General features: G+C 45.4%; 4 protein-coding genes across 8 annotated transcripts in view; 3 read left to right on the forward strand and 1 right to left on the reverse strand.

Moving 5' to 3' along the window:
- The window catches only part of SBNO1 (strawberry notch homolog 1), a 28,236-nt gene extending 24,687 nt beyond the window's left edge, over positions 1–3,549 (forward strand). The window contains exons 30-31 of the mRNA XM_058158186.1: positions 220–413; positions 1,363–3,549. Of these exons, the coding sequence (XP_058014169.1) occupies positions 220–413; positions 1,363–1,505 (337 nt within the window). The 3' untranslated portion in view covers positions 1,506–3,549. The remainder of the gene's footprint in view (positions 1–219; positions 414–1,362) is intronic.
- Positions 3,550–5,775: 2,226 nt separating this feature from the next.
- CDK2AP1 (cyclin dependent kinase 2 associated protein 1) lies at positions 5,776–18,847 on the forward strand. Of its 4 annotated transcripts, none has more exons than XM_058158334.1 (4): positions 6,010–6,172; positions 13,140–13,237; positions 15,565–15,703; positions 17,852–18,847. In XM_058158334.1, the coding sequence occupies exons 1-4, from the start codon at positions 6,148–6,150 to the stop codon at positions 17,917–17,919; spliced, it is 330 nt and encodes a 109-aa protein (XP_058014317.1). In that variant the 5' UTR covers positions 6,010–6,147; the 3' UTR covers positions 17,920–18,847. The 4 variants fall into 4 exon arrangements, with proteins under 4 accessions (XP_058014315.1, XP_058014316.1, XP_058014317.1 ...); XM_058158335.1 differs by having other exon boundaries at positions 15,565–15,691; XM_058158332.1 differs by lacking the exon at positions 13,140–13,237 and having other exon boundaries at positions 5,776–6,172.
- Positions 18,848–18,991: 144 nt separating this feature from the next.
- MTRFR (mitochondrial translation release factor in rescue) lies at positions 18,992–24,957 on the reverse strand. 2 transcript variants are annotated; one of them, XM_058158337.1, is made up of 3 exons: positions 22,897–24,957; positions 22,277–22,583; positions 18,992–19,894 (listed from the first exon to the last, which is right to left on the reverse strand). In XM_058158337.1, exons 2-3 carry the CDS (start codon positions 22,553–22,555, stop codon positions 19,673–19,675), a joined length of 501 nt encoding a protein of 166 aa, XP_058014320.1. In that variant the 5' UTR covers positions 22,556–22,583; positions 22,897–24,957; the 3' UTR covers positions 18,992–19,672. The 2 variants fall into 2 exon arrangements, 1 of the variants encoding a protein (XP_058014320.1); XR_009152202.1 differs by lacking the exons at positions 22,277–22,583; positions 22,897–24,957 and adding an exon at positions 20,737–20,871 and having other exon boundaries at positions 19,761–19,894.
- A 413-nt stretch (positions 24,958–25,370) lies between these two features.
- Positions 25,371–27,738, forward strand: part of MPHOSPH9 (M-phase phosphoprotein 9) — a 29,276-nt gene continuing 26,908 nt past the window's right edge. The window contains exons 1-2 of the mRNA XM_058158336.1: positions 25,371–25,592; positions 27,503–27,581. The gene's annotated coding sequence lies outside the window, so the exon portion shown is untranslated. The remainder of the gene's footprint in view (positions 25,593–27,502; positions 27,582–27,738) is intronic.

The raw sequence follows: 27,738 nt of genomic DNA on the forward strand, positions 1-27,738 counted from the left end.
TGCAGCGGGACTTCCCAATCAAGCCAAAATACCCGGCTGGAAAGCTGGAACTCAGGGTTTCAACTGCTCTCTGAGCTTGGTGGTTTTCTTGCAGATGTTTCATGACCCAACTAGGGAACATCATCACTATTATAAAGGAGGGAGAAAGAGAACAAGAGGAGGAAGGAGGAGGAGAAAATAATAATTGAGCGTTGGGCACGTTCTTTTCCTCTTTTTCAGGAGGGGCAACTGCAAAAAGGCCGGCCTGGGCCTCGTTTGTGAAGTCGGCTTGCGCTGCCGGACCTATTACGTCCTCTGCGGTTCAGTCTTGAGCGTTTGGACGAAAGTGGAAGGGGTCCTTGCCTCGGTGAGCGGCACAAACGTCAAAATGCAGATTGTTCGCCTGCGGACCGAGGACGGCCAGAGAATTGTAGGCAAGTAACGGCAGGGAAGGCCAAAGTCCCTTTTGTCTGCCCAAACATCTCTCTGTTTAATCAGCCTTCCCAGTCCTAACCATCTCCCTGCGTTCTGTGTTTGAACCTGGTATTCCCCTCCCCCTCCGAGGGAAATGGTGAGAACCCCTTGAGCCAAGTATTTATTTATTTATCCCTTCAGAGAAACTATAAAGAAGTGTTTTTAAAAGCTCAACCACTTTTTAAGATGTATAAACTTCCAACGCCCAGAATTCCCCAGCCAGTTTGGGTGGACTTCAACTCCCAGCAGTGGGAGTTGCTGACCGAGGAATTCTGGGCATTGAAGTCCCACCCATTAATGAAAAACACATGTCCTAGAGAGCCTAAGCCATGAGCCGCGTGGCGCAGTGGTCAGAGTGCAGTACTGCAGGCTACTTCTGCTGACTGTCTGCTGCCTGCAATTTGGCAGTTCGAATCTCACCAGCTTGACTCAGCCTTCCCTCCTTTCGAGGTGGGTAAAATGAGGACCCAGACTTTTGGGGGCACTAGGCTGACTCTGTAAACCACTTAGAGCGGGCTGTAAAAGCACTTGTGAAGCGGTATATTAGTGGTATTGCTCTTCCTTATCTTCCTTCCTCCCTTCCTGCGCAGTGGTTAGAATGCAATATTGCACACTAACTCTGCCAACTGTCAGGAGTTCGATCCTGACAAGAGTCAAGGCTGACTCAGCCTTCCGAGGTCGGTAAAATGAAGACCCAGATTGTTGGGGGCCATAGGCTGACTCCGTAAACCGCTTAGAGAGGGCTGTGAAGCGGCATATAAGTCGTAAGGGCTATTGCTAAGATCCTAAACGATGGGAGACAGACCGAGGCTTGCAGCTTAACCAAACAAATGTTGGTTTGTGAAGCATGGCAGAGCCTCCTCGTTCTCGGCTCCTTTGACCTCACTGGCCCCTTAACTTGTGTTGCAGGCTTGATCATTCCAGCAAACTGCGTGTCTCCCCTCGTCAACCTCCTCTCGACTTCCGATCAGTCGCAACAGCTGGCCGTCCAGCAGCAACAGCTCTGGCAACAGCACCATCCGCAGAGCATCGCCCACTTCAACAACGCATGAGACAGACCCCAGACCCCCCTTGTGATATTTCGGCTCGACCGCCCCGAAGCGTTGCGCTTTCGATTTTTATTTCTTTTTTGGGGCTCCTCCTCCTCCCCTCCCTCGTTTTCTTTTTATTTTCTTCCTTTTTCTTGGTTTGAATGATCAGGGACAGATTCCAAAGAATTAGCTTTCAGTTCCATCATGCTGACTTAACAACTCCGCGGAAAGGAAGAGGAGGCGCAGAAGAGAGAGAGAGAAGCCAAACCGAAAGGCCCAGCTTCGCTTTACAAACAATCACATCGTCATCTTTTCGTTTCGTGTTTTTTTTTTTTTTAATTTCTCCAGGCTTTTGTAGCCTTGCTTAGGTACACACATCTACGCATTCTTCTACTTAAGCGACAACCGCCGCGCCCGGTCAGTTTGGAAGACGTTTGGAAGATTTCCCCAGAAACCTGCTTGTCCCTTCCTTCCATTTATTCATTTGACGCTCAGGGTTGAACCTCGGGGCCATGCTGCGGGAGATGTCCTACTTGGAAACTGTATATATATGTATGTGTAGATATATATATATATATATATAAATAGTGGCCGCAACAGAGGTCCCAAATTATATTAAAAAGTACATTTTATTTAAAGCAGCAGCATGAGAGCCTAGATGTTCGCAACCTGTTTTTTTTGTTTTTTGTTTTTTGTTTTAAGGCGGTGTCAACTTTGGGGCTGCCCATTGTGTCTCGATGTACGGAAAGCCGGCAGGGAGCGAGAGAAAGGGACGATCTCATCCTTAGAATTGCATTTCGATATTTTTTTTTCTTTCCCCCCCCTTCCCCCCCCCTTCTTCTCAAAAGGTGTCTGCCCCAGTGATTGTATTTTTTTCTGGATTTCCTCTACAGGTTATATATATATATATATTTGAATCTTCCCTGGATATTTTTTTTTTCCTCCCTCCTCCTTGCATTCCTTTCTTCTCCTTTTTTGGGCTTTGCGTATCCGTGCGCGTGTACAATGAAACCATCTTAATTTTTTTTAAAGAAGTTCCTTTTTAAAAAAATAATAATAATAATAATAGAGGTTAAAAGTATTCCATCCTCTTCCACCGCCGGCCCCCCCCCCCCATCTTTCTCTCTCCAAAGTTTCCTTTATTTTTCAGGAAACTAAAGTGTAAATTTTAATTTTTTCCAATTCCCACCGCAGTCCCATTCTTACTTTTTTTTTTTAAAGTTGGTTTCTGTTGTTGTTAAATACACTTTACTTGAGCTGTAGACTAGATGGGGAGGAGGCAGCCCAACACGAGAATCCCGGCTTCTGTTGCTGGATGGTTTTCTTTTTTCATTTTTTTTTCCCCCCGTTGCCCCATAACTTAAAATACTTCCTGTTTTACGTCTGTAAGACATTGTAGAGTTTATCCTGGAACTGTTTAAAAACTTGTATATGTACAAAATGTGAATAGTCACTTATCTAAGAATATGGGTAAGTTTTTTTTTTTCTTCGTTTTGTTTTTGCCTATAATAGTAGATGTTTATAAGTGAAGGACAATGTTTGTCATATTTCTTGCTTGCACAGGTTGCACTATTGAAACATTTGAGATTGTATAAACCTGTCCACCCCGCCCTGCAAAGTTTGCCGAGATCTTGCAGGTGTCAAATTAAAAAAAAAACATAAAAAAAAAAGAGAGACAGAGAAAAAAAAAAAGTACTGTTCTAACCAGCTTCGGAGTCCTGTGTTTGGTTGACGGTGACCCTGTGGGATCTTCCATATTGTAAGAATCCGCCGAGCCGCGGTTTTGGCTGAGCCTAGAGCCCTTCGCGGAGGAGAAGGAAGAGGGTCCCTGTTGAGACCTCTGCATGATAACCTGCCGTTCTTGCCTTTGGCCCCTACATTCCCCTGCTCTGTCTCGGAGATGGCCACCGCTCGTCCTGCTCTGCTCCGCTTCCCTATTGCCAGCCCCGGGCGATGTTCCTCATGTATCCAAAGGGAAAAAAAGGGTTTTGGGGGGTACCCTCGGCTTGAGTGGGAATTAACATTTTCATTTGCTCCGTTTTTGAATGCAGAAAGCTTCTTTTCCTTTTATTTATAGACGGCCCTTCAACAAGATGCCCACGGGGCGGGCTTATTGAAAAGCTTAACGTTAACAATAAAAAGAAAAGAAAAAAACAAACAAACCAAATGACAATGGTCCAAGAACTGTGTGGCTTTTTCCCTTCTGAGTCCTATCTTCTCCTAAAGACTTGGGGACTTCCAAATCCCAGGATTCCCCAGCCAACACCAAATTTTTCCTCGCTTCAAACCTCTCCCTGGGATTCCCACGCTGCAGGAAACTCGGGGTCGTCGCTTGGATTTGGGTTTCCTAGGACAAGGGTCTCCAACCTTGGCAACTTTAAGACTTGTGGACTTTAGAATAGAATAGAATAGAATTTTTATTGACCAAGTGTGATTGGACACACAAGGGATTTGTCTTGGTGCATATGCTCTCAGTGTACATAAAAGAAAAGATACGTTCATCAAGGTACAACATTTACAACACAAATGATGGTCAAGTTAACTCTGGGAATTAAAGTCCACAAGTCTTAAAAGTTGCCAAGGTTGGAGACCCCTGTCCTAGATGATGGAGATGGCGGCCATGCTATGCCGTTGAATGCAACACATTGGGGGTCGCCAGGTTGGAGATGGGAGCTCCTCTACATCTACTGCTCCCCTGGGGATCGAAGGCCCAGGTCTCCTAGGCGCATTTCCTAGGGAGCCAGCCTGGTGTGTGTTCTGTTTTTGTAGTCCCAGGGGCAGAGGTGGAGATCCTGTCCCAAAGGTATGCCAGAGGTGTGAAGGGTTCGAGGGCCAGATGGTTGAGCTAAAGTTGAAGAAGATCAACCCGAAGGAGACTTGGTTTGATGGACCTCTCTTGCAAGATGCACAAAGCCAAGCTGGGATATTGCTAAGGCCCCGGACAATGTGTGAATCCAAGCGAAGGTTGAACCCTCAGGTGCTCTTGAATAGCCCAAATGTCACATATAAGAAGCACTTCAAAATAGATAGGGGAGCCCTTAAGCTACCAGCAGCACGATAGATTGAAGTGTAGAAAATCCCATTTTTGATGCGTAAACCTGGCCTTGAGATTCGCCTCCGCAAGTTGACAAAAATGAGACGGTAAACGGAACAGAATAAAGGGTCCTTAAGCAAAGCATTCGCTACCTCCCTGCACCAGTGGCAAAATACTGAGATTTGCAACCTTGGGTGTGCAGTCTGCTTTTTTGGAGCTCTTTTTTTTTGGTAGTCCAAGCAAGAGGTTTCCTTCCCTTTGCAACAAGAAAGAAGGAAAGGAACGAAGGATGAAGGAAAAAGATTTTACATAGCAGGATGGCAAACAAATGCTTCCCCTCCCCCTCCCCCCCAAAAAAGCAACCCCTCCTGCCAGCCCCCTCCTCACCCGGAGGAAGACTTCCCTCTCACTCCCACCGTTGGAAAAAATGTTAGCAAACTTGTCATCCTCCTCACCCCTCCTTCCTCCTCTTTTCTGCCCCTCTTCCTCCTTAGCCCCCTTCCTCCTCCTCCTCACCCCCTCCCTCTTCCCCATCACTCCCGCCTTCCTCCTCTTCCCTGCCTCTCTTCTTCTTTCCCTTCTTCCTCCTCCTCCTCCTCACCCTGTCCTCCTTCCTCTTCCCTGCCCCTCCTTCCTCCTCTTCCTCATCACTCCCGCCTTCCTCCTCTTCCCTGCCTCTCTTCTTCTTTCCCTTCTTCCTCCTCCTCCTCCTCACCCTGTCCTCCTTCCTCTTCCCTGCCCCCTCCTTTCCTCCCTCTTCCTCATCACTCCCTCCTTCCTCCTCTTCCCTGCCTCTCTTCTTCTTTCCCTTCTTCCTCCTCCTCACCCTGTCCTCCTTCCTCTTCCCTGCCCCTCCTCCTTCCTCCCTCTTCCTCCTCATCACTTCCTCCTCTTCCTGCCTCTCCTCTTCTTTCCCTTCTTCCTCCTCCTCCTCCTCACCCTGTCCTCCTTCCTCTTCCCTGCCCCCTCCTCCTTTCCTCCCTCTTCCTCCTCATCACTTCCTCCTCTTCCCTGCCTCTCCTCTTCTTTCCCTTCTTCCTCCTCCTCCTCCTCACCCTGTCCTCCTTCCTCTTCCCTGCCCCCTCCTCCTTTCCTCCCTCTTTCTCATCACTCCCTCCTTCCTCCTCTTCCTGCCCGTCCTCCTTTCCTTCCTCCTCTTCCCCTCCTTCTTCCTCTTCTTCATCCCTCCTCCTCCTCTTCTTTCCCTTCTTCCTCCTCCTCACCCCTCCTTCCTCCTCTTCCTCCTTCCCCTCTTCTTCCTTTTCCTCCTTCCTCTTCCCCGCCCCCTCCTCTTCTCTTTCCCCCACCTCTTGCCCCTCCTCCTCCCCCTCTTCCTCCTCCCCTTCCCCGCCCCCTCCTCCTCCTCCTCCCCCGCATGGCCGAGCCGGGAGCGCGGCGGGGCAGGCGAGAGGAGCGGCGGCGGCGGCGGGATGGGCGGCTGCGGCGGGGCCGGAGGGACCCAGGCCCGGGGGCTCCGCTGCCCCCACTAGCCTCTCCTCCTCCTCCTCCTCCTCGGGGGTCTCCGGCTGCAGGAGCGGCGGCGGCGCAGGCAGCCAGCCAGCCAGCCCAGGAGGCGCGGTGGCGCGGACCTCGCCGGGCGTGCCGGCCCCGGAGCCTCCCGGCGCCCGCATGTCCTACAAGCCCCCCGGGCCAGGTGAGCCGCCGGCCAGGAAAACCTGGGGAGGGTCTGCAGCCCCCCAGCGCCGCCTTTGTCCGCTTGCAAACTTTGGACGGCGCGCTCAGCCGCTCCTCCAGCCCGGGAGAATTTGGGGAGGGGGATTGTCCGGCCCTCGCCCTCCCAACACCCCCCCCCCAGCTTGATGCGGGGGCTCCGGCCTGCGGGGGGGGGGGGGGGGCAGAACCAGGGACCCCCAACCCCCGCACAACCCAACTCTGCACATGCTCAGAGACCCGGCGCTGGGCTCTCTCTCTCTCTCTCTCTCTCTCTTTGGGGGGGGGTCTTTCACCCCAAAAGGGAGGACTTTTGGGAGGGAGGGGCTCCTTTGTATTAAGCCTCTGGGTGAGCTTTGCCCCCCCCAAGAAGGAGAAGGAAGGAAGGAAGGATTTGGAATTGAGGAGGGGGCTGCCCTCTCTCTCTCTCTCTCCCTCCCACCCACCCCCTCCCTTAAACAAGTGTGGATCCTGCCTGGAAAGTTTTCTCCATAGGGATCCAAAGGTTTCCAAAGTCCGTCCCTCCTTTCCTTCCAGCCCCCTGACCCCCACCTCTGATGTGACCCCCCCTCCTCTGCAAAACTTTCTACTTTTATTACTTTTGTGTGTGTGGGAGGGGGGGTTTCTTCACTCACCCTCCTCCTCCCCCAAGGTGGATTGGGCATCTGCCCTAGATATGTTGGGGACTAGGCTTTCAATGCCTGCCAGGGAATTCTGGGTATTGTAGTCCCTGTCTGTCTGTCTGTCTCTCCATTGCTAGTACATCTATGTCATTTCGGTCATACAGAGATTAGAGTCACGGGATGCCTAGAGAAGCCCTGTTCTAGCTAGCTACAGTCTGTCAATCATCCATTAATTAATCTATCATCTATCTCTTCTCCCTCCCTCCTTTATTGCTCTCTATCTCTCTCTTCTATCTTTCTATCGGCTATTTATCTCTTCTTTCTCCTCTGTCACTTTATCATCTATCTATCATCTGTAATAGTCTAAATATTTATATCATCTCTGTCATGTATCAATATATATTTCTCATGTCTATATCAGCTGTCATTTATATTAGTCTATCAATTATTTCTGTCATGCAGAATCTATCAATATATTTTTCCTATCTATCTATGTATCTATCAATCTATCATGTCATCTATATTAGTCTATCAATATCTATATCATCTCTGTCATGTAGAATCTATCGATATCTATTTCTCCTATCTATCTATCTATCTCTCCTCTCTCTATCTCTCCTCTCTCTCTCTCTCTCTCTCTGTATCATCTATCTATCTATCTATCTCTCCTCTCTCTCTCTATCTCTCCTCTCTCTCTCTCTCTCTGTATCATCTATCTATCTATCTATCTATCTATCTATCTATCTATCTATCTATCTATCTATCTATCTATCTCTCCTCTCTCCCTATCTATCTATCTATCTATCTATCTATCTATCTATCTATCTATCTATCTATCTATCTATCTATCTATCTATCTATCTATCTCTCCTCTCTCTCTCTCTATCATCTATCTATCTATCTATCTATCTATCTATCTATCTATCTATCTATCTATCTATCTATCTATCTATCTATCTATCATCTGTCTATCTATCATCTGTCTATCTATCATCTGTCTATCTATCATCTAGTATACCAAGAATTGAGCAGGTACTGTAGTCTCAGCCTTTAAATAACGGCAAGAAGGCTGAATTAAAGTTTCTTGTTATAAGACTCCAGTTGTTAAAAACCAGGAAAGGGTAACTTTTGCAGGGCAGTATTTTGAAGAGAGAAAGGTTTAAAAAGAGCGCTTGCAAAAAAAAATAAAAAATCACTTTCTAAAATGGTTGAGGTTTTCTTCTAAAATTTGGTTTCTAACTTGGGTTTGGTTAAGTGGGTTAAACGGGCAGCACCTTCGTTCATACCACAGGCTAAACCAGTGGGTTTTGTTTTTTCAAACTTAACACGCTTGAAAAACGTGTGGACTTCAACTCCCAGAATTCCCCAGCCAGCATTTTAAAAGTTGCCAAGTTTTGAAAAAAACACTGTCTAAACTATCATATAGAGGTTTGGTAGGGGGATTAATGGATGTTCTGTGCACCCAGCCGGTCAGCTGTGATTTATTCCCTAAACGACGGCTAAGCCAATAATGGCTTGCTTATTAATACCTAAACCAGCCATCCTGCGTGCCTTTTCCGAGGGAACAGCTGGCAAAGGCCCTCTGGAAACCAACGCCTGCGGCTGTGCCCCCTGGTTTGCGCCCACCTCCCCAAAGAACATCTCTTGGGACAGATTGTATTTCCAGATGTTTGGATTTCAAGGATGCTGAAGATCCCTGCAACGGTGGGAAATTTCAAAGGCGCCCTCAGGGAAAACAAAATCTGATGACCCTGAGAAAATTCAGCTAAAAATACAAATAAAAGGCTGGACCTTAAAAAGTGTCCTTGTAAGCCAGACTTAAGATTTCGGAGTCCCGCAGCTGTTCCTACGCATCTGGGCCCAGGAATGCCGAGTTTCCCCAGCCCCCCTACCTCCCAAAAGATGCTCTTTTGTCTTGCCTTTTTGACGTCAGTGTGTGTGTGTGTATAGTAATTGCGACGTTTTGGAAGGACTTCGAAGCAGGGAGAAAGGCCGCTGAGCCAGCCATCTGCCACATTGGAAGGATGACTCAGGCTGGCTCCGAAATCCAGTTCGCTTCCTTTCCAAGACGTGAGAATTATCCCCAATGCGAAAAAGGAAAGAAAAAAATCTAGAAAGATCTTCCTTCAAATGCTTGGGTTGATTCCAGTTTAACCTGAGCTGCTTTCTTATTCTTATTCTTTTCTTATCTCATTCTTTTCTTACTCTTATTCTTTTCTTTTCTTATTCTCATTCTTTTCTTATTCTTTTCTTTTCTTAATCTCATTCTTTTCTTATTCTCATTCTTTTCTTACTCTTATTCTTTTCTTTTATTATTCTCATTCTTTTCTTCTTATTCTTTTCTTATTCTTATTTTCTTTTCTTTTATTATTCTCATTCTTTTCTTATTCTTTTCTTATTCTTATTCTCATTCTTTTCTTATTCTTTTCTTATTCTCATTCTTTTCTTACTCTTATTCTTATTCTCATTCTTTTCTTACTCTTATTCTTTTCTTTTCTTATTCTCATTCTTTTCTTATTCTTATTCTTTTCTTATTATTCTTTTCTTTTTCTCATTCTTTTCTTATTCTCATTCTTTTCATACTCTTATTCTTTTCTTATTCTTATTCTCATTCTTTTCTTACTCTTATTCTTTTCTTATTCTTACTCTTATTCTTTTCTTATTCTTTTCTTTTCTTATTCTCATTCTTTTCTTATTCTTATTTTCTTTTCTTTTATTATTCTCATTCTTTTCTTATTCTTTTCTTATTCTTATTCTCATTCTTTTCTTATTCTTTTCTTATTCTCATTCTTTTCTTACTCTTATTCTTATTCTCATTCTTTTCTTACTCTTATTCTTTTCTTTTCTTATTCTCATTCTTTTCTTATTCTTATTCTTTTCTTATTATTCTTTTCTTATTCTCATTCTTTTCTTATTCTCATTCTTTTCATACTCTTATTCTTTTCTTATTCTTATTCTCATTCTTTTCTTACTCTTATTCTTTTCTTATTCTTACTCTTATTCTTTTCTTATTCTTTTCTTTTCTTATTCTCATTCTTTTCTTATTCTTATTCTCATTCTTTTCTCATTCTTTTCTTATTCTTATTCTTTTCTTATTCTTTTCTTATTCTTATTTTCTTACTCTTATTCTTTTCTTTTCTTATTCTCATTCTTTTCTTATTCTTATTCTTTTCTTATTATTCTTTTCTTATTCTCATTCTTTTCTTATTCTCATTCTTTTCATACTCTTATTCTTTTCTTATTCTTATTCTCATTCTTTTCTTACTCTTATTCTTTTCTTACTCTTATTCTTTTCTTATTCTTTTCTTTTCTTATTCTCATTCTTTTCTTATTATTCTTTTCTTTTATTATTCTCATTCTTTTCTTATTCTTTTCTTATTCTTATTCTCATTCTTTTCTTATTCTTTTCTTATTCTCATTCTTTTCTTACTCTTATTCTTATTCTCATTCTTTTCTTACTCTTATTCTTTTCTTTTCTTATTCTCATTCTTTTCTTATTCTTATTCTTTTCTTATTATTCTTTTCTTATTCTCATTCTTTTCTTATTCTCATTCTTTTCATACTCTTATTCTTTTCTTATTCTTATTCTCATTCTTTTCTTACTCTTATTCTTTTCTTATTCTTACTCTTATTCTTTTCTTATTCTTTTCTTTTCTTATTCTCATTCTTTTCTTATTCTTATTCTCATTCTTTTCTCATTCTTTTCTTATTCTTATTCTTTTCTTATTCTTTTCTTATTCTTATTTTCTTACTCTTATTCCTTCCTATTCCTTATTCTTATTCATTGTTCTTATTATAGATTTAATCTTGAATTCAATTCAAAGTCTGGGACTGTGGTAAAAACTTAACAGTTCAAGTCCGAACCGAGAATCTAAGAGGTATTAAGTTAAGTTGAAAAGTTGGGATATTCAGGTCTACTAAATTCAAAATTTCCATGTGTCTAGGCAACCCTTTAACAGTTCAAGTCTGAACCGAGAATCTAAGAGGTATTAAGTTAAGTTGAAAAGTTGGGATATTCAGGTCTACTAAATTCAAAATTTCCATGTGTCTAGGCAACCCTTTGGGTGGTATTATTAGCATCTCTTTTATTCATTAGACATGCAACTCGGTCAGCTGAGCATTTAAAAACGTAACTATCACAAATATCATTGACTTTGATAACAGGTTGGTGGCAGCGTCCTAGGTATCAACCAAGTACCTTCTTAAGATGGACGATGTTCCAAGTATTAATAATAATAATATTATCTCTTTTATTCATTAAACATGAAACTCGGTCAACTGAACATTGAAAAATGCATCACAAATACCATTGACTGGTGTTAATGGTTGATACGGTTGCTGCCAGCCTCCTAGGTCTCGACCAAGTACCTTCTTAAGATCTACGATGTTCTGAGTAGGGCAGTTTTTTTGCAGTTCCGCTGGTGTTCTTCTTCTTATTATTATTATTGATTTAATCTTCAGTTCGATTCACAGCCTGGGACTGGTAAAAACAATTCATAACCAAGGATCTATTATTATTATTGACTTTATTCATTAAACGTGAAACTCAAGTCAACTGAACTGAACTGGATTATTATTATTATCTGTATTCTTTTATTTTTAAAGGCATGTTATTTCTTCCCTAAGGTGTTTTTCAGGGGATGGGAAGAGGGACATTGTGTGTGTCATGTGTGCGTTCCCCCCGCCCCCAGCAATCTCCATCGTAGCTTCTCCGCCTGCTTTGTGAACGGGGCAGACTCAGGCACCCTGGCTCAAGGCCAGCCGGGCAGACAAAGGCGACTGAAGCTGAATGTACCCAATGTTTGAGCTGGCATCGCCTGTCATCTGCGGCCAGGTGCCAGAAAGGGGCTCTGGCACCGATGGGCTTTGTATTCCCCTACTTCTCTGGGGCCCCAAAAAACAGCTGAGTTCTGAATCTAGGCTGGGCTGGTTCGGGGGGGGGCCTTGAACGGACCCTATCCAGATGCGGTAGAGATCCCTGCAAACAAATCGGACCCGAACTTCTTTTGCAGTTCTCTTGCGATGCTTCCCCCACCCCACCCCGCCTCCAGCATCCGGGCTCAGCTAAATGAGCTTTGGATGTCCTTTGGCGAAGGCTTCCCGTTTCCAAGCCAGCCTGGCATTGTGTGGCTTTCCTTCCACCACCCACCCTCACCCTCCAGCTGGGCGAAGCTGGCACGGCTGCAAAAGGCGGCCATCTGCATTGCGTTTCGGGGGGGTGGGGGTGGCAGTGGCGCAGCCAAGTCCGAGCCCCCCCCCCGCTTTCTCCTTTTGTTCCTGGGGGCCTGCTGCCGGCAGAGGAGGCTCTGGCTGCCGGAGGCTATGTCGTACTACGTGTTTGAGGGCCAAGGAGCAGGTAAAGGGACTCCCCGGATCGTCGGTTTGGGGGCGGTTGGAGAAGTGGGGGTAGGGTGGCACAGCCTCGAGATACGGAGCCAGCCTCTAGGGCGAGATGGAGCTCGTGGAGGGCTTCTCCTCCCTGCAGAAGGCAGGCAGGCGAAGCTGGGCTTCGGAGTGGACCCATAATCCCCAACCTTTCCAATGGCAAGCCCCCCTCCCCACAACCTGCCCCATTTGTCACCAGCGTTGGCGCTTGCCAGCCATGCCAGAAACGGGAAAGGGGTGTCACCAATTGGGAGAAAGAGACCTGGGTTTTTTTTATGGCCAAGTTGCCCAATTTGATGTCTTCCCCCCCCCCCACTTTATATTTGTGTACCACCACAAAACAGCTTCGCCCATGCTGTAAATCGCCCTTTGATTGGCTTTACGGAGTAAGTCCAAGCCTTTGGTGGCCACCTTTAATGGAAATATATTCTGGCGGACACCCACCCATCCACCTAAAAGAAAAAAAAATGTATATATTTGCTGCCATGCTGGATTCTGATGTTCTCTAGTTACAATTTTTAAATAATTAGATTATAGTGAAGCCCGATCCTGTTATCCATTTGCATAAGGGGTTTTATTTAGGATTTCTGGGGCTGCCCATAAATATTTAAATATTTAAACTAGCAGCAACTCCCACGCTTGCAAATCATGCCGGCGTTGCCAGAATAAAAATTGCCGGTTTTTTTAATATTTCACAGCTGGGGAAGAACAAGGAAAGTCCATGCAAAGGGGGAAAACTTTTCTCTTCCGAGACAAAAATGAGTTTTTGAAGCGTTGGTATTTATTTCTGAGTTAAGACTGCGATTTCGTGTTGCCGTTAAGCATTAGATAAGGCTGTTAAACTACAGAGCGATAGATCATGCATTTTCTTTGATGTTTATCTCTCTCTTTCTATTCTTTGGGGATCCAATCTTATCCCCTTGCATTTATTTCTCTCCAAAGCACATTCTCCTTCTACCAGTATGGCGGGCTCGGGGCAGTACCGACACCTGATTAATGACTACGGACCCCCTTCTCTAGGCTACACGCAAGGCGGGCAGGTAAAAAAAAAATATTGATTTTTTTTTCCATTTTAACTTTATGGACACAGGGGACCGTTAAAGTCACTTTTTAAATGGGGTTTTTATTGGATTTTATAGTTTCTAGCCTAATTTGAATATTTGTTTTTAAACTTGTTTTTAATTTTTGTTTTTCGCTGTTTTATCTGGGCTGTAAACCACCCTGAGTCCTTTGGGAGAAGGGCGGTATATAAATTAAATAAACTTAACTACAACTGTGTTGTAAATGTTGTACCTTGCTGAACGTATCTTTTCTTTTATGTACACTGAGAGCATCTGCACCAAAGACAAATTCCTTGTGTGTCCAATCACACTTGGCCAATAAAAAATTCTATTCTATTCTATTCTATTCTATTCTATTCTATGCTATGCTATGCTATGCTATTCTATTCTAACTTAACTTGGTCAATCCTGCTTTGGGCCATTGTCATGCAGAGGGTTGTAATTGTGATGATGCTAGGAGATTCTGCAAAGGAGGAAAAGGCAGGGTTTTCTTTGATACTATTCTAGTAATTAGAGGGGTGGCTTTTTGTGAAGATGTGTCTCTGCCTGCAATAAAGTAGAAAGGGCGAAGAGAAGAGCAACAAAGACGGCCAGGGGGCTGCAGGCTAAACAATACGATGAACAGTTGCAGGAATTGGGTATGTCTAGTCTAACGAAGAGAAGGACTCGGGAGGACATGATAGCAGTCTTCCAATATTTGTGGGGTTGCCACAAAGAAGAGTTGAGGGAGTCAAGCTATTCTCCAAAGCACCTGAAGGCAGGACAAGATGCAACGGGTGGAAACTAATCAAGGAGAGAAGCAACCTAGAACTAAAGAGAAACTTCCAATTAACAAGATTGTTAATAAGATTAGGGGACTGGAGGCTAAAACATAGGAAGAACGGTTGCAGGAATTGGATTGTGTCTAGTTTGATGAAAAGAAGGACCAGGGGAGACATGATAGCATCTTCCAATATCTCAGGGGCTGCCCCAAAGAAGAGGGAGTCAAGCTCTTCTCCAAAGCACCTGAGGGTAGAACAAGAAGCAATGGGTGGAAACTGATCAAGGAAAGAAGCAACTTAGAACTAAGGAGAAATTTCCTGACAGTTAGAACAATTAATAAGTGGAACAACTTGCCTGCAGAAGTTGTGGATGCTCCAACACTGGAAATTTTTAAGAAGATGTTGGATAACCATCTGACTGAGATGGTGGAGGGTTTCCTGCCTGGGCAGGGGGTTGGACTAGAAGGCCTCCAAGGTCCCTTCCAACTCTGTTATTATGTTATATTATATTAAGTGGAACAGAGGTTACCTTCAGAAGTTGTGGGCGCTCCCATCGCTGGAGGTTTTTAAGAAGAGACTAGACAGCCGCTTGTCTGGGATGGTACAGGGTCTCCTGCTTGAGTAGGGGGCTGGATTTAGAAGACCTCCAAGGTCTCTTCCAACTGTGTTAGTCTCCAAAGCACCTGAGGGCAGGACAAGAAGCAACGGGTGGAAACTAATCAAGGAGAGAAGCAACCTGGAATTAAGGAGAAATTTCCTGACAGTGAGAATAATTAATCGGTGGGACAATTTGTTCCCAGAAGTTGTGAATGCTCCAACACTGGAAGTTTTTAAAGAGAGATTGGACAACTATTTCTATGAAATGGTAAAAAGGTTTTCTGCCTGAGCAGGGGGTTGGACTAGAAGATGGAATAACAAGAGTTGGAAGAGACCTCGGAGGTCATCCAGTCCAACCCCCTGCTCAAGAAGGAGACCCCCTATACCATTTTGGACTAGGTGTTAATACTATTAGTATGCTACTAATAGTAATGCTACTAAAGCAAGAAATACAGGTAATCTTCAACCTATGACCAGAATGGAGATTAAAATGTCCGTTGCTAAGCCAGAGAGTTGTGAAGTGAGTTTTGCCCCGTTCTGCGACCTTTCTTGACACCGTTGTTAAGTGAACCCCTGCGGTTGTTAAAAGTCAGTAACGGGGCCGTTCAGCGAATCTGACTTCCCCCAATTGACTTGGCTTGTTAGACGGTCGTAAAAGGGGATCACGTGACCCTCACCGGGGCTCTGCAACCGTCGTAAGTACGAGTCAGTTGCCATGCATCTCAGTTTTGATCACGTGAGCCTTGCTGCAACGGTCGTTAAGTGTGGAAAGCGGTCCTTTTTTTTTTTTCTTTTTCTTTCAGGGCTGTTATAACTTTGGTCACTAAACGAAAGGTGAAGAAGGGGATGAATTGTATTGTTCTGCTCCTTTGTTAAACCTCAGTTTTTGGATTTATTTGTGACTTAATTCAGGGTTTCTTTTCCCCCCCCGTCCTTTTCTTCCTGCAGGGCAGCGGCAGCAACCAAGTCCCGCAGAGCAAATACGCAGAACTCCTGACCATCATCGAAGAATTAGGAAAAGAAATCAGGCCTACGTACGCCGGGAGTAAAAGTGCCATGGAGAGGCTAAAACGAGGTAAAAGTTTAGGTCAGCCTCGTTTCAAATCTTTAAAATCGACGGCGTTTCTAGTCCTCAAGGATTATACCCGCGCGGGCAGGCCGTTTAAGCAGGCTTTATCCTCTCTCCCCGGTTCTGAATTTGCAATGGGTAGTAGAGCCGACGGAAAGAAGCCGGCTTGCTCCTTTTGGAAGCAGGTCGGCGGGAATTAACGCAGTCGGGGGTCAGCCGCCCCCTCGCCTCCCTTCGCCGAGTGAGTAGTTGCGGCCCTGTTGTTCCTTTCATCGGTTGAACTCCGTTGCCATGGTGACAAGCTTCAGGGTTCGCCCATCTTCGTGGGCTGGCATCGATTTAATCCAAACATCGTTGAACTTGCAAACTACAAAAAGAGGCCGTTACGGCCTCAGCTGACCCATCCTTGACATAAGTGCAAAAGGCAGGTTATTTTCTAGGGCAGGGATCTCCAACCTTGGCAACTTTTAAGCCTGGCGGACTTCAACTCCCAGAATTCCCCAGCCACCTGGCTGGGGAATTCTGGGAGTTGAAATAATAATAACAACAACAACAACAACAACAACAACAACAACAACAATAATAATAATAATAATAATAATAATAATAATAATAATAATAATATTTTAATTTGTATACCGCCCTTCTCCCGAAGGACTCAGGGCGGTTTACAGCCACAATAAAATATAAAAACCAACACATACAGTGCTAAAAACAACCGTTAAAAAACTTATTCAATTGGCCCCATTTAAAATACAATATCAACCCTGTAAAATTTATAAAAATTTAAAACCCATAAAATCAAATTTTAAAAATTTTAAAAATTCAAGCCAGGCTTAAAAATTGCCAAGGTTGGAAACCCCTGCTGTAAGAGATCACACCCAAACGGATTCAGGAAAGAAAAACAGCATTGTCTTACTGTGTTTTTACACAAATAAAAGAGATTTATTCCAAAAGTGGAGACTCCAATTAGTCCTCGACTTACGGCCGCCACTGAGCCTGCTGTTTCTGTCATTAAGTGAGCTTTGCCCCCTTTTACAACCTTCTGTGCCTCTGTTGTTAAGTAAAACAGGGCAGTGGATAAGTTACCATGTTTTCCCCAAAATAAGCCCTCCCCGAAAATATTTAACCCAGGGGGTCTGCAACCTTAAGCATTCAAAGAGCCATTTGGACCCACAGAAAAGAAAACACCCGGAGCCACAAAAAAACCCTTCCAGTGCCTGACTATTTCTTGAGCGGCCACAAAACCTAGCATATGAATTAAACATTTGTTTTCTTCTAAAACTTTTACTTGTCTTGGATTTATCCATGAGGTTGAAAAGCTCAATAAATCGCATGCTGGCAATGTCACCCATTGGTGGTTGTGACGCATATTTTGAGTGACAGGGAGCCGCAGCAGAGGGGTGAAAGAGCCGCATGGGGCTCCAGAGCCGCAGGTTGCTGACCCCCGATTTAACCGCCTGCGCAGCCGGTCCCCGCCATTTCCTCAGGTTAGGGTTAGGGAGACAGAGATGGAAATCAGGTAAGACGGCAAGAGGAGCCCCGTCTTGCTCCAGGCGCCCCAAAATAATAAGACCACCCCAAAAATAAGGCCAAGCGCTTATTTCGGGGTTCAGAAAAACATAAGGCGGGGTCTTATTTTCAGGGAAACACGGTAGTTAACCCTGTTAATATATAAATTTGAAAAATAAATAAAAATAAAATAAAATAAAATAAAATAAATAAATGAATCTGGCTTCCCCATCGACGCTGCTTGTGAGGAAGTCGCAACAGGGGATCATATATGATCCTGGGACACAGCAACGGTCGTTAAGCATGAAGTTCGTTTGCCAAGCATCTGGATTTAAATCGCGTGACCACGGGGATGCGGCAGAGGTCGTAAGTGTGGAAAACGATCGTACGTCACTTTTTTTGGGGGGGCCGGCGTAACTGCGAACAGTCCCTAAGCGAAGTCGAGGATTCCTGCAAAAGGCCAAAATGAACTTGGCACGTCAAGACGGGCCGTTAAGTATTATTTGCTTTGGAATTTTGGCTCTCTATGATGTTATTTCCCCCAATCAGTGGGTTTAAGTTGGTTTAAGTTGCTCGCTTACGTCGGCGAGAGATGCTTTTTTGGCATCTTCAACCAACCAAAAAAAAAAGAGCCTATTTTATTTCTTTTTCCAGGTATCATTCACGCCAGAGGTCTGGTCCGAGAATGTTTAGCAGAGACGGAGAGAAATGCAAGATCTTAAGATCCCTTCGGCCTCTGCCTTCCAAGAGACCACCCCCCCCTCCCCGGTCCTCTGGGAAAAAAACAACAACAACGCAGACCAATCTTTCCAACTGGCAATTCTGCACGGCTTCTTTCTTAAGTTTGGGGTGATAGTTCCCCTTTTCAAGAACGGTGGCCGAAGATTTCTGGGGGCCCCGTTGGAATCCCCGCTCCCCCATTCAAGACGTTTCCATGCTCTCACAAACTTGCTTTTGACTCTCATTGTTTCCGCAAGCCACCATCCTGGATCGGTCCATCAAAACGAAAGAAAAGAAACCCTCCCTCGGAAGGATGGAAACTGTTCAGAGGGCTGTTTGTTTATTTTTTCTGTTCTTTTTCCACCCAAATTCTGCTCAACAAGCTTTGCCTCTTTCCCGTTTTTTAAGTTGTCGCCTGCACCCAACATCCCCTCTCAAACTTTCTGCAATCGCTTTCCAGGCGCGCAGCCTCTCAAGATCGTTTTTCCGGTCTGCGTTCAGGGCCGGTTGAGGGGTCCCTTGCAGCTTTCCAGAGATCCCTTGGCTGAAATAAAGCTGGACAGGTTCCCCTCTCGGAAATCTCACCCCCACCCTCTTGCGTTAGTGGCGTTTTTTTCTATACAATGCATCAGTAGAAGACAGAACTATACTGTTACATCGATAAGTTGTTGATATCCACACACACACACACAAAAAAACCAGAATCCTGCACAATCCACCCAGATAAATACTTAGGATTTGCTGGGTGAGCCTCTTTTTGTGGGTCGGGGGAGGAAATTGCCTTAATCGCCCCAAATTAACTTGCCTCCCAGCCCAACCATTTCAGGAATTGTTTTTAAACTGGAAGAATTCTAAAATTCCCTGCCATCTGCCCTTCAAGCGCCATAATCATCTGGAGTATTATTCCTTTGGCCCGCAGAACCATAAACGATCTCTTTTAAAATGTCCCTTTCTTTGCATGAGTTTTCCACAACCATTCCCCCCTCAAAAAAAACGCACAAGTTCCTCCCCAAGCAGAAAACAGCCCCGTATTAACAAATCTTCCCCATCCCCGGATTTACAGTAAATTGCAACTTTGCCTCTTTGTATGTATTTATTACTTGACGTAATAAAAGCTTATTTTCAGTAATTCCTGTGGCTAAATAGCAGAGAGCTGTGGTGGTAGTGGCATGGGGGGAGGTTTGGGCTGGACAAGTAATTAAAATTATTACAAGAGGACGAACAGGGGAGATGGAAACGATTAAGGAAACGAAAGCAAGCGTACATTCAAAAGGGTCGATGGATTCCAGAAAAAGGGATCCATCTTTTTCCTGATTTAACAACGCCACGTCGACGCTTTCTTCATTGTTTTGAGAACCGATTGAACGCATCAACTCGACAACCGGATTTAACATTGCAGGGACCAAAAAGTTACTATGCACGTTACCAAATGACAGCAAACAAGCTGTTCGTTCTTTTAAAGTTCCGGAAAACAATATGCAAGGAGAAGAAATAAATTACGTGACACCTCCCCCCCCCCCACAAAAAGCTGTGATCTAGGCCCTGGGAAATGGGGGGGGGGAGTTTGTTCTCTGCCACCTGCAAGGATCTCTTTTGCCCTCAGTGAAATGGGGGGGGGGGAGGAAATGACGCCATCGTGCTAATAATTCAAGCACTGATTGTACTGTGTTGTTTTCTGCTGAACCGCCGAGTTTTTAAAAGAAATATGCACTGATTATAGAGTAGGTCCCATTTTTTGACAGCCGAGATGGTCTTTCATGTTCCTCTCTTGTCCTCCAGGGCAAGCATTTCTTTCAAGTGCCGCTTCCTTTCCAGGTTTTTTTTGGCTTGCCGTCTCTTCTCTTCCTTTTTTTTCTGCCACTCCTGTTTCTCCTGGAGCACCGCGCTGGACTGGCCCTTGTAGAAAACGTCCACTTTCTCCTGAAGGATCTCCCGGGCTTTCGAGCGGTTGGTCTCGAGGGATCGGGTCTGATGGCACTAGGGAAGAAGAACAAGAAGGGATCTGGAGTTAAGAGAAGGGCAGGCCGCCTCGTCCGGAAAGCTTTGCTAGGATAGGTGCTACTCGAGAAAAGCATTGGGCAGGATCAGAAATGGAGAAAAACAACACTAAGAGTGGATAGGCCAGCAAACACTCACAAAGATCCATAAATGATGAGGATGAGCACGTGGGCCATGTTATACCAACGCTTCTAGTAGGACGAACAGGATAGGATGGTTTAATTGCCACTAGTTGAAAATTGCTTTCATCTAGAATTGTTTCTTAACTGTGGATGTTCCGTGGATTCCCAGAATTCCCTTGGTAGCTGGGGAATTCTGGAAGCCAAAGTCCACCCATTTTCTGAGATCTACCAACCATAGAGTCTAGGCTCTAGAGAAGGCTTACCCTGGGGAATTCTGAGAGCTGAAGTCCACCCATCTTGTGGTCAAAGTCCAGACATCATCTGAGGTCTACCAACCATAGAGTCTGGGCTCTAGAGAACCCAGAATATGGGGAATTCTGGGGCTGAAGTCCACCCATCTTGTGGTTGAAGTCCAGACATCATCTGAGGTCTACCAACCATAGAGTCTGGGCTCTAGAGAACCCAGAATATGGGGAATTCTGGGGCTGAAGTCCACCCATCTTGTGGTTGAAGTCCAGACATCATCTGAGGTCTACCAACCAGAGTCTGGGCTCCAGAGAAGGCAGACCCTGGGCAATTCTGGGAGTTGATGTCCACCCATCTTCAAGCTGCCACAGTTGAGAAACGCCGCACAACTAGTTTCAATCCGACCACAAGCCTTGTAGATTGTAGACCAGCTTTTCCTGGTCAAATACAAACCTCAATTTACTCCACGCCCCATCATTCCTGGGCTTACAACAGGAAAGGTTCTCCTTTGATCACCTGGATCGGGTCTTTTACTCACAGTGAAGTGATCCAGAAGCCCCCTATTTCAGATCCTCGAGTAACTTCCAGATCACACACGGCTAGTCTGGATCAAATAAGGGACCCCTGCCAGGAAATGAAGTAGAACTCTCGGTGCCTTCACCTTGATGACAATCCCCGAAGGAAGATGTTTCAGAACCACGCAGTTGTTGGTTTTGTTTGTGGCTTGGCCTCCGGGCCCGAAACCCCGGACGAACTGTTCTTCCAAGTCGGCTTCGTTGAGAGGAAGCAGCTCGCTGCAGCTCTTCTTCCTTTTTTCTGCCACTCCTGTTTCTCCTGGAGCACCGCGCTGGACTGGCCCTTGTAGAAAACGTCCACTTTCTCCTGAAGGATCTCCCGGGCTTTCGAGCGGTTGGTCTCGAGGGATCGGGTCTGATGGCACTAGGGAAGAAGAACAAGAAGGGATCTGGAGTTAAGAGAAGGGCAGGCCGCCTCGTCCGGAAAGCTTTGCTAGGATAGGTGCTACTCGAGAAAAGCATTGGGCAGGATCAGAAATGGAGAAAAACAACACTAAGAGTGGATAGGCCAGCAAACACTCACAAAGATCCATAAATGATGAGGATGAGCACGTGGGCCATGTTATACCAACGCTTCTAGTAGGACGAACAGGATAGGATGGTTTAATTGCCACTAGTTGAAAATTGCTTTCATCTAGAATTGTTTCTTAACTGTGGATGTTCCGTGGATTCCCAGAATTCCCTTGGTAGCTGGGGAATTCTGGAAGCCAAAGTCCACCCATTTTCTGAGATCTACCAACCATAGAGTCTAGGCTCTAGAGAAGGCTTACCCTGGGGAATTCTGAGAGCTGAAGTCCACCCATCTTGTGGTCAAAGTCCAGACATCATCTGAGGTCTACCAACCATAGAGTCTGGGCTCTAGAGAACCCAGAATATGGGGAATTCTGGGGGCTGAAGTCCACCCATCTTTGTGGTTGAAGTCCAGACATCATCTGAGGTCTACCAACCATAGAGTCTGGGCTCTAGAGAACCCAGAATATGGGGAATTCTGGGGGCTGAAGTCCACCCATCTTTGTGGTTGAAGTCCAGACATCATCTGAGGTCTACCAACCAGAGTCTGGGCTCCAGAGAAGGCAGACCCTGGGCAATTCTGGGAGTTGATGTCCACCCATCTTCAAGCTGCCACAGTTGAGAAACGCCGCACAACTAGTTTCAATCCGACCACAAGCCTTGTAGATTGTAGACCAGCTTTTCCTGGTCAAATACAAACCTCAATTTACTCCACGCCCCATCATTCCTGGGCTTACAACAGGAAAGGTTCTCCTTTGATCACCTGGATCGGGTCTTTTACTCACAGTGAAGTGATCCAGAAGCCCCCTATTTCAGATCCTCGAGTAACTTCCAGATCACACACGGCTAGTCTGGATCAAATAAGGGACCCCTGCCAGGAAATGAAGTAGAACTCTCGGTGCCTTCACCTTGATGACAATCCCCGAAGGAAGATGTTTCAGAACCACGCAGTTGTTGGTTTTGTTTGTGGCTTGGCCTCCGGGCCCGAAACCCCGGACGAACTGTTCTTCCAAGTCGGCTTCGTTGAGAGGAAGCAGCTCGCTGCAGCTCTTCTTCCCTGCTCCAAGGACGTACGGTCCAAGACACTGGCGCAGGAAGAGATCCTTGTCTCCAAACTTCGATGTCCAAGGGAAGGTTCTCCGATGGATCAAGGAGGCCGTGAAGCGTAATAAATTTGAGGGTGGCATCACAACGAACTGGCGGGGACTTTTCTAGCTGCAAGAGAGAAACGGAAAGACTGAACTAGAGAGAAAGAAAATCCAGAAGTTTGGCTGAGCCAACATACCATAGCCTACAGCAGGCTTAATAGTTTGGTAAAGGTAAAAGGTTCCCCTCGCACATACGTGCTAGTCGTTCCCGACTCTAGGGGGCGATGCTCATCTCCGTTTCAAAGCCGAAGAGCCAGTGCTGTCCGAAGACGTCTCCGTGGTCATGTGGCCGGCATGACTCAACGCCAAACGTGCACGGAACGCTGTTCCCTTCCCACCAAAGGTGGTCCCTGTTTTTCTACTTCCATTTTTTTTTTAACCTGCTTTCGAACTGCTAGGTTGGCAGAAGCTGGGACAAGTAACGGGAGCTCATCCCGTTATGCAGCACTAGGGATTCGAACCGCTGAACTGCCGACCTTCTGATCGACAACGTCAGCGTCTTAGCCACTTAGCCATCCCTTCCAATAGTTTGGTAGAAGCAGCCATATTTGCATTTGCCTTGAGACGCTTCACGCCCCACTGAATGTCTGGTTAACTGCAGAACTGGCACTGTAGAAAAAACGGATCAGCAGCTATGATATCTGGTGAGATTTTAACCACACCTACTTCTGAGAAAATTCATCCATGTAATACATGGTACCTGGGGCTCCTCTTAATGGCTGCCAAAACACACCTCTGTCTCCCTGCGCAGCTCCGTCTGGCTGCAATCCAGCAGAATTTGCTGAAGTCCGGTGCTTTGCCTTCCATCTGTCCCTTTTCTATTTTTGCATATGCTCTGCTCAAGCCTTCTGTGTTAAATAATACACCAGGTGTGCAGCTCAGCGGGAAGGGACAAACTCGCGCTGCAGGGAAAGGAGGGCGGTGAGCTCGCTGCTTCCTTGCTTCCCCTCTTACTATTCTTAGAGCAAATTAATGGCTCTAAACTGATCAACTGACAGGGTTCCAAGAGGCTGCCAAGACCTAAGAGAAATCTAGTTTTTAAAACTCCGAAATAAAAGTCGCCATAAGGAATATGAGTATAACGGACTCTGAAACAAAATTGGATCCAAAGTTAAGTTTCCGTATCTTCCAGCTTTGTTTTGAGAGCTACGAATTAACTCGGTCTTGACTGAAATTCTTTTTAAAAAGCCGTTTGATTAATTACGTTGGTGAAAATCGATTGCTCCCCGAGATGCTACCTGATCAAAACATTTCCAATCCGGCATTCGCTCCAACGCCGGTACCGAATCGCACATTTTGCCAGCTCTGGTGGCATAACTTTTTCAGAAGATATTGTGGATGTGGAGGGGGGAAAATGGACCACGGAGTTTGATAAAAAGAGATGAAAAAGTAGACCAGTTTTAAAAGCCATTTTTTTTTTGGTCACTTATCATCTCCCACCCTCTGCGGTGAAGTCACAATGCGATGCCTGCCACTTCAGTTGCCAAGGGAATAAATGGGATAGAGGGGGAGGAGGGGGGGGGGGACAGGAAAAGCCTGCATCACTGCAGAACCGGCTCGGACCACTGCATTGCAACCAACTGCCAAAGGAAATGCAGCCTGGCCACCCTCCATCATGGTAAGAAGCAAACCCAGCTTCTCCTCTTCAAATCCGGGTTATTAAAAGCGGAGATACGGACGTGGGAATAAGCAAGGGCACCCCATGAAAAAGTTTGGTTTTTATGCCGACAGGTGAGTACTCAATCTTCACATAAAGGCGGTGTAACTGGACCGAAACAGACTTTAACAGCCAGTCCTCGACTTAACGACCACAATTGAGGCCAGCGTTTAGGTTGCTAAGCGAGACATTTGCCAAGTTGAGTTTCTGCTCCGTGGGACGACCTCACTTGCCAGGGTTGTTAAGTGAATCACTGCAGGTGTTCCATTAGGAACACGGTTGTTAAGTGAAATCTGGTCTCCACACACACACCCGTTGACTTTGCTTGGCGGGCCGGTCGCAAAAGCGGATCACGTGACCCCAAAGGACATTGCAATTGTCGTAAGTACGAAGCGGTTGCCGAGTGTCTTTGTCTTTTGATCGCGGGGATGCTGCAACGGTTGCAAGTGCGAAAAACGGTCCTCCGTCCTTTTGTTTCCTCCCCCCCCCCGATGCCGTCGTAACTTTGCACGGTCACTAAATGAACTTGTTAAGTCGAGGTCTACTTGTAGTCGTTGCCTTTGCTTGAGTGGCAGATCTGGAGATGTTTTTCAGGCTTCTGATGCTCTTCCATATTTTTTTTTTCTTCTTCCTCTCCTGGATCTGGGCTGTGCAAAGTGTGGCCCCCCCCCTCTTTTTTGGGGGGGGGCTCCCTTCTTCTCTCCCGTTACAAATCAGAGGAGTCCCATACTGGGTTAGAAGTGGAGAAAAATGGGTTCAAATCCTTAATTCTCCCTCACCCCCCCTCCGCTCGTTTTGGCTCTCATTCCGTCCGCCTGTCCTACCTCGCAGGGCTGTTGTGCGCTTAGGATGGAGAGAAAAGGCCGAAGAGAAGGCGGGAAACAGATACAAGCAGATTCTACGTCGGAGGGGAAGGAGAAGCTTTTCACGGGACGACCGGTCTCTTCCTGCGGTGTTGCTTCCCAAACTTACCTTCGGGATAGCTCAACTACGACTAGGCCTCAGCCCCGACGCTGCTGCGCATGCGCCCCACTCTCACCAATGGCTGAGCCCCGAAGGAGCCAATCCCAGAGAGGCTCTGTCTCCCCTACTCCCCCCCCCCCATGAAGCCCCACCGTCCCATTCCTCACTCGTTGACCTAAGCGAGAGAGAGAGTGTCCCTCACGGGGCCAATAGCGTCCTCGATTCTGCGCCCACCTCCCGACTCCGCCGGCCAATCGCGTCGCGCGGCGGCTCGGGAGGCGGCCAATCGGCGCAGCCGTCTCGCGAGCCCTTGGCGTCCTGTCTTGAAACCGCTTCTTCGAATCTCAACCGCCAACGGCGGAACGGAGGAGGCTGTTGGCGGCTCGGCCTTCTCCCCCGGCTCGGCCTTCGCCTGACGGGAGCGGCGCGGAAGAGGCCGCTGGAGCCCCCGGGGAGGTATGCGAAGGGTGGCGGAGGCGGAATCGCCCTCGCGAGGACCGGACCGCTGCTTCTGACGGGAGGGCGGGGCGACCTCATTTCCTTTCACCTGGCACGCCCTCACTTGTACGACTGACAGGCGGGTCATCCAATCCCTGGCCGCTCTGAATGTTTATACTCCAGCCTCGTCCAATAAGGGGTGAGGGGTGGGGCTTGTTAAAAGGTCGGGCTCGAAGCCAGTAAATAAGGGCGGGATGCCAGGCTGGCCTACCTTACAGGGTTCTTGAGAAGGTCTCAAGGAGCGCAAGACTTGCTGGGATTCGCTCCGGGTGTAAATTTTAATATTGTTATTACGGTTCTTTGCATTGCCAGCCGATTGTTTATGTTGGATTTGGTATTTTTAATCCACCTATCAAGTATTTCTCCAGTTTTTAGGATAGACAAGATGTTGTTTGTTGTTGTTGTTATTATTGATTTTTATGCGTGTGTGTGTTTTTTTTTAATTTGAATACAGGGAAAAACTCAGCAGAAAGGCAGGAGTTTGATAGATAAATCTAAAATATTAAAAATAAGGATAAATAAATATAGCTTTATTTGATATGTTTTTGACTAGAAACATCGATAAAGAAGAAAAACGAGGTAGCAGTGAATCAAGTTGGTGGAGATCATTTAGAATAGAATAACCGAGTTGGAAGGGACCTTGGAGGTCTTCTAGTCCAACCCCCTGCTTAGGCAGGAAACCCTACATTTCCCAGATGAATAAAAAATTAGGAAATTGTTTTGCATGCCATCGGTTGCAATTTTACTCCTTGTTAGTGAAGAAGAGCGACTTCCTCACTGTTTCATCAAAAAAGAATAAATAACATTTCCCGTTCAATGTTTTTATTTATTTATTTATTTACATTTATATCCCGCCCTTCTCCGAAGACTCAGGGCGGCTTACAGTGTATAAGGCAATAGTCTCATTCTATTTGTATATTTACAAGGTCAACTTATTGCCCCACCAACAATCTGGGTCCTCATTTTACCTACCTTATAAAGGATGGAAGGCTGAGTCAACCTTGGACCTGGTGGGACTAGAACCTGCAGTAATTGCAGGCAGCTGTGTTTTAATAACAGGCTTCTTACAGCCTGAGCCATACTGCGGCCCAAAATGTATTTGGGTTATATGTTGCTAAGTCTATATTCGAGAATTAAACAACCGATTTTAAAAAAAATTGGCTGTAACAGGGGAGACCGACCTTAATGATAAATATACAAAACTATAGCGAACACACACCTTACCCAAAGCCTGGGGGGAAGAAATATAATATCTAAAACTGAATATGTTCCTTCCTTCCCAGCCTCCATTTATATTTCAAACTGAATTGGCAAGTCTTTATCTCTTATTTACAGCTGTCTCTAACCCTGTTTGATTATGCACTTCTGAAACTCTTTTGAGTTGCAAAAGGAGAGAAATTTAGGATATACCTTGTTTTCCTGAAAATAAGACCCTGTCTTATATTTTTTTGAACCCTGAAATAAGCGCTCGGCCTTATTGCCATGTGCTCAAAAGTCTGATTGGGCTTATTATCAGGGGATATCTTATTTTGGGGGAAACAGGGTATATATATCCTTAATCACACACACACACATACATATGTGTGTGCGTGTGTATGTGTGTGTATCTAGTTATATTTGTGTTTAATTATTGTGCCTACATTTAACTGCATTTTTAAAAGATCACGTTCAATCTGTTTTGGAGGGTAAAATTTTAAGAATGCTGCATTAATAAATTAAGGTGTTCTACAAATAATTCATGCACACAGAACTGTGGTTCGGAAGAAATAGGTCAAGCATATGATGTATACTGGGAAATGGATAATTTCTTTTTTTTTTTCTTTGCAAAGGGGTGCTTCACAGCTGTCTTTTCTTTGTTCATATTGCAGAGTTTATTCTGGATTTAGCCACCTGGATGAAACAGCAGCCGTAAAAGAGCATTTGTCTGGAATGTTGTGGATATATAAGGCAAGTGGAATGGTTTTCTGGTACCCAAGAAAATACACTGAGTATATGTGTTCATAAAAAAACAAATGTTTCTAAATATTGGCTGGACCTTCAATGTTGCAATGGTGAGATCAGACCAAGCAATGAATCTGTTTTTTATAGATTTTAAACACATTTT

This window comes from Ahaetulla prasina, chromosome 15, assembly GCF_028640845.1.
Source record: "Ahaetulla prasina isolate Xishuangbanna chromosome 15, ASM2864084v1, whole genome shotgun sequence".
Lineage (NCBI taxonomy): Eukaryota > Metazoa > Chordata > Lepidosauria > Squamata > Colubridae > Ahaetulla > Ahaetulla prasina.

Bases quoted from the DNA above. Each gene is read 5' to 3' on its own strand.
- MTRFR (XM_058158337.1), bottom strand. From the start codon at position 22,555: ATGCCACCCTCAAATTTATTACGCTTCACGGCCTCCTTGATCCATCGG. The intron at 19,895-22,276 runs GTGAAGGCACCG...CTTCTTCCCTAG, and splicing joins CTTCGGGGATTGTCATCAAG to TGCCATCAGACCCGATCCCT.
- CDK2AP1 (XM_058158332.1), top strand. From the start codon at position 5,894: ATGGCCGAGCCGGGAGCGCGGCGGGGCAGGCGAGAGGAGCGGCGGCGG. The intron at 6,173-15,564 runs GTGAGCCGCCGG...TTCTTCCTGCAG, and splicing joins CTACAAGCCCCCCGGGCCAG to GGCAGCGGCAGCAACCAAGT. The intron at 15,704-17,851 runs GTCAGCCTCGTT...TTCTTTTTCCAG, and splicing joins AAAACGAGGTAAAAGTTTAG to GTATCATTCACGCCAGAGGT.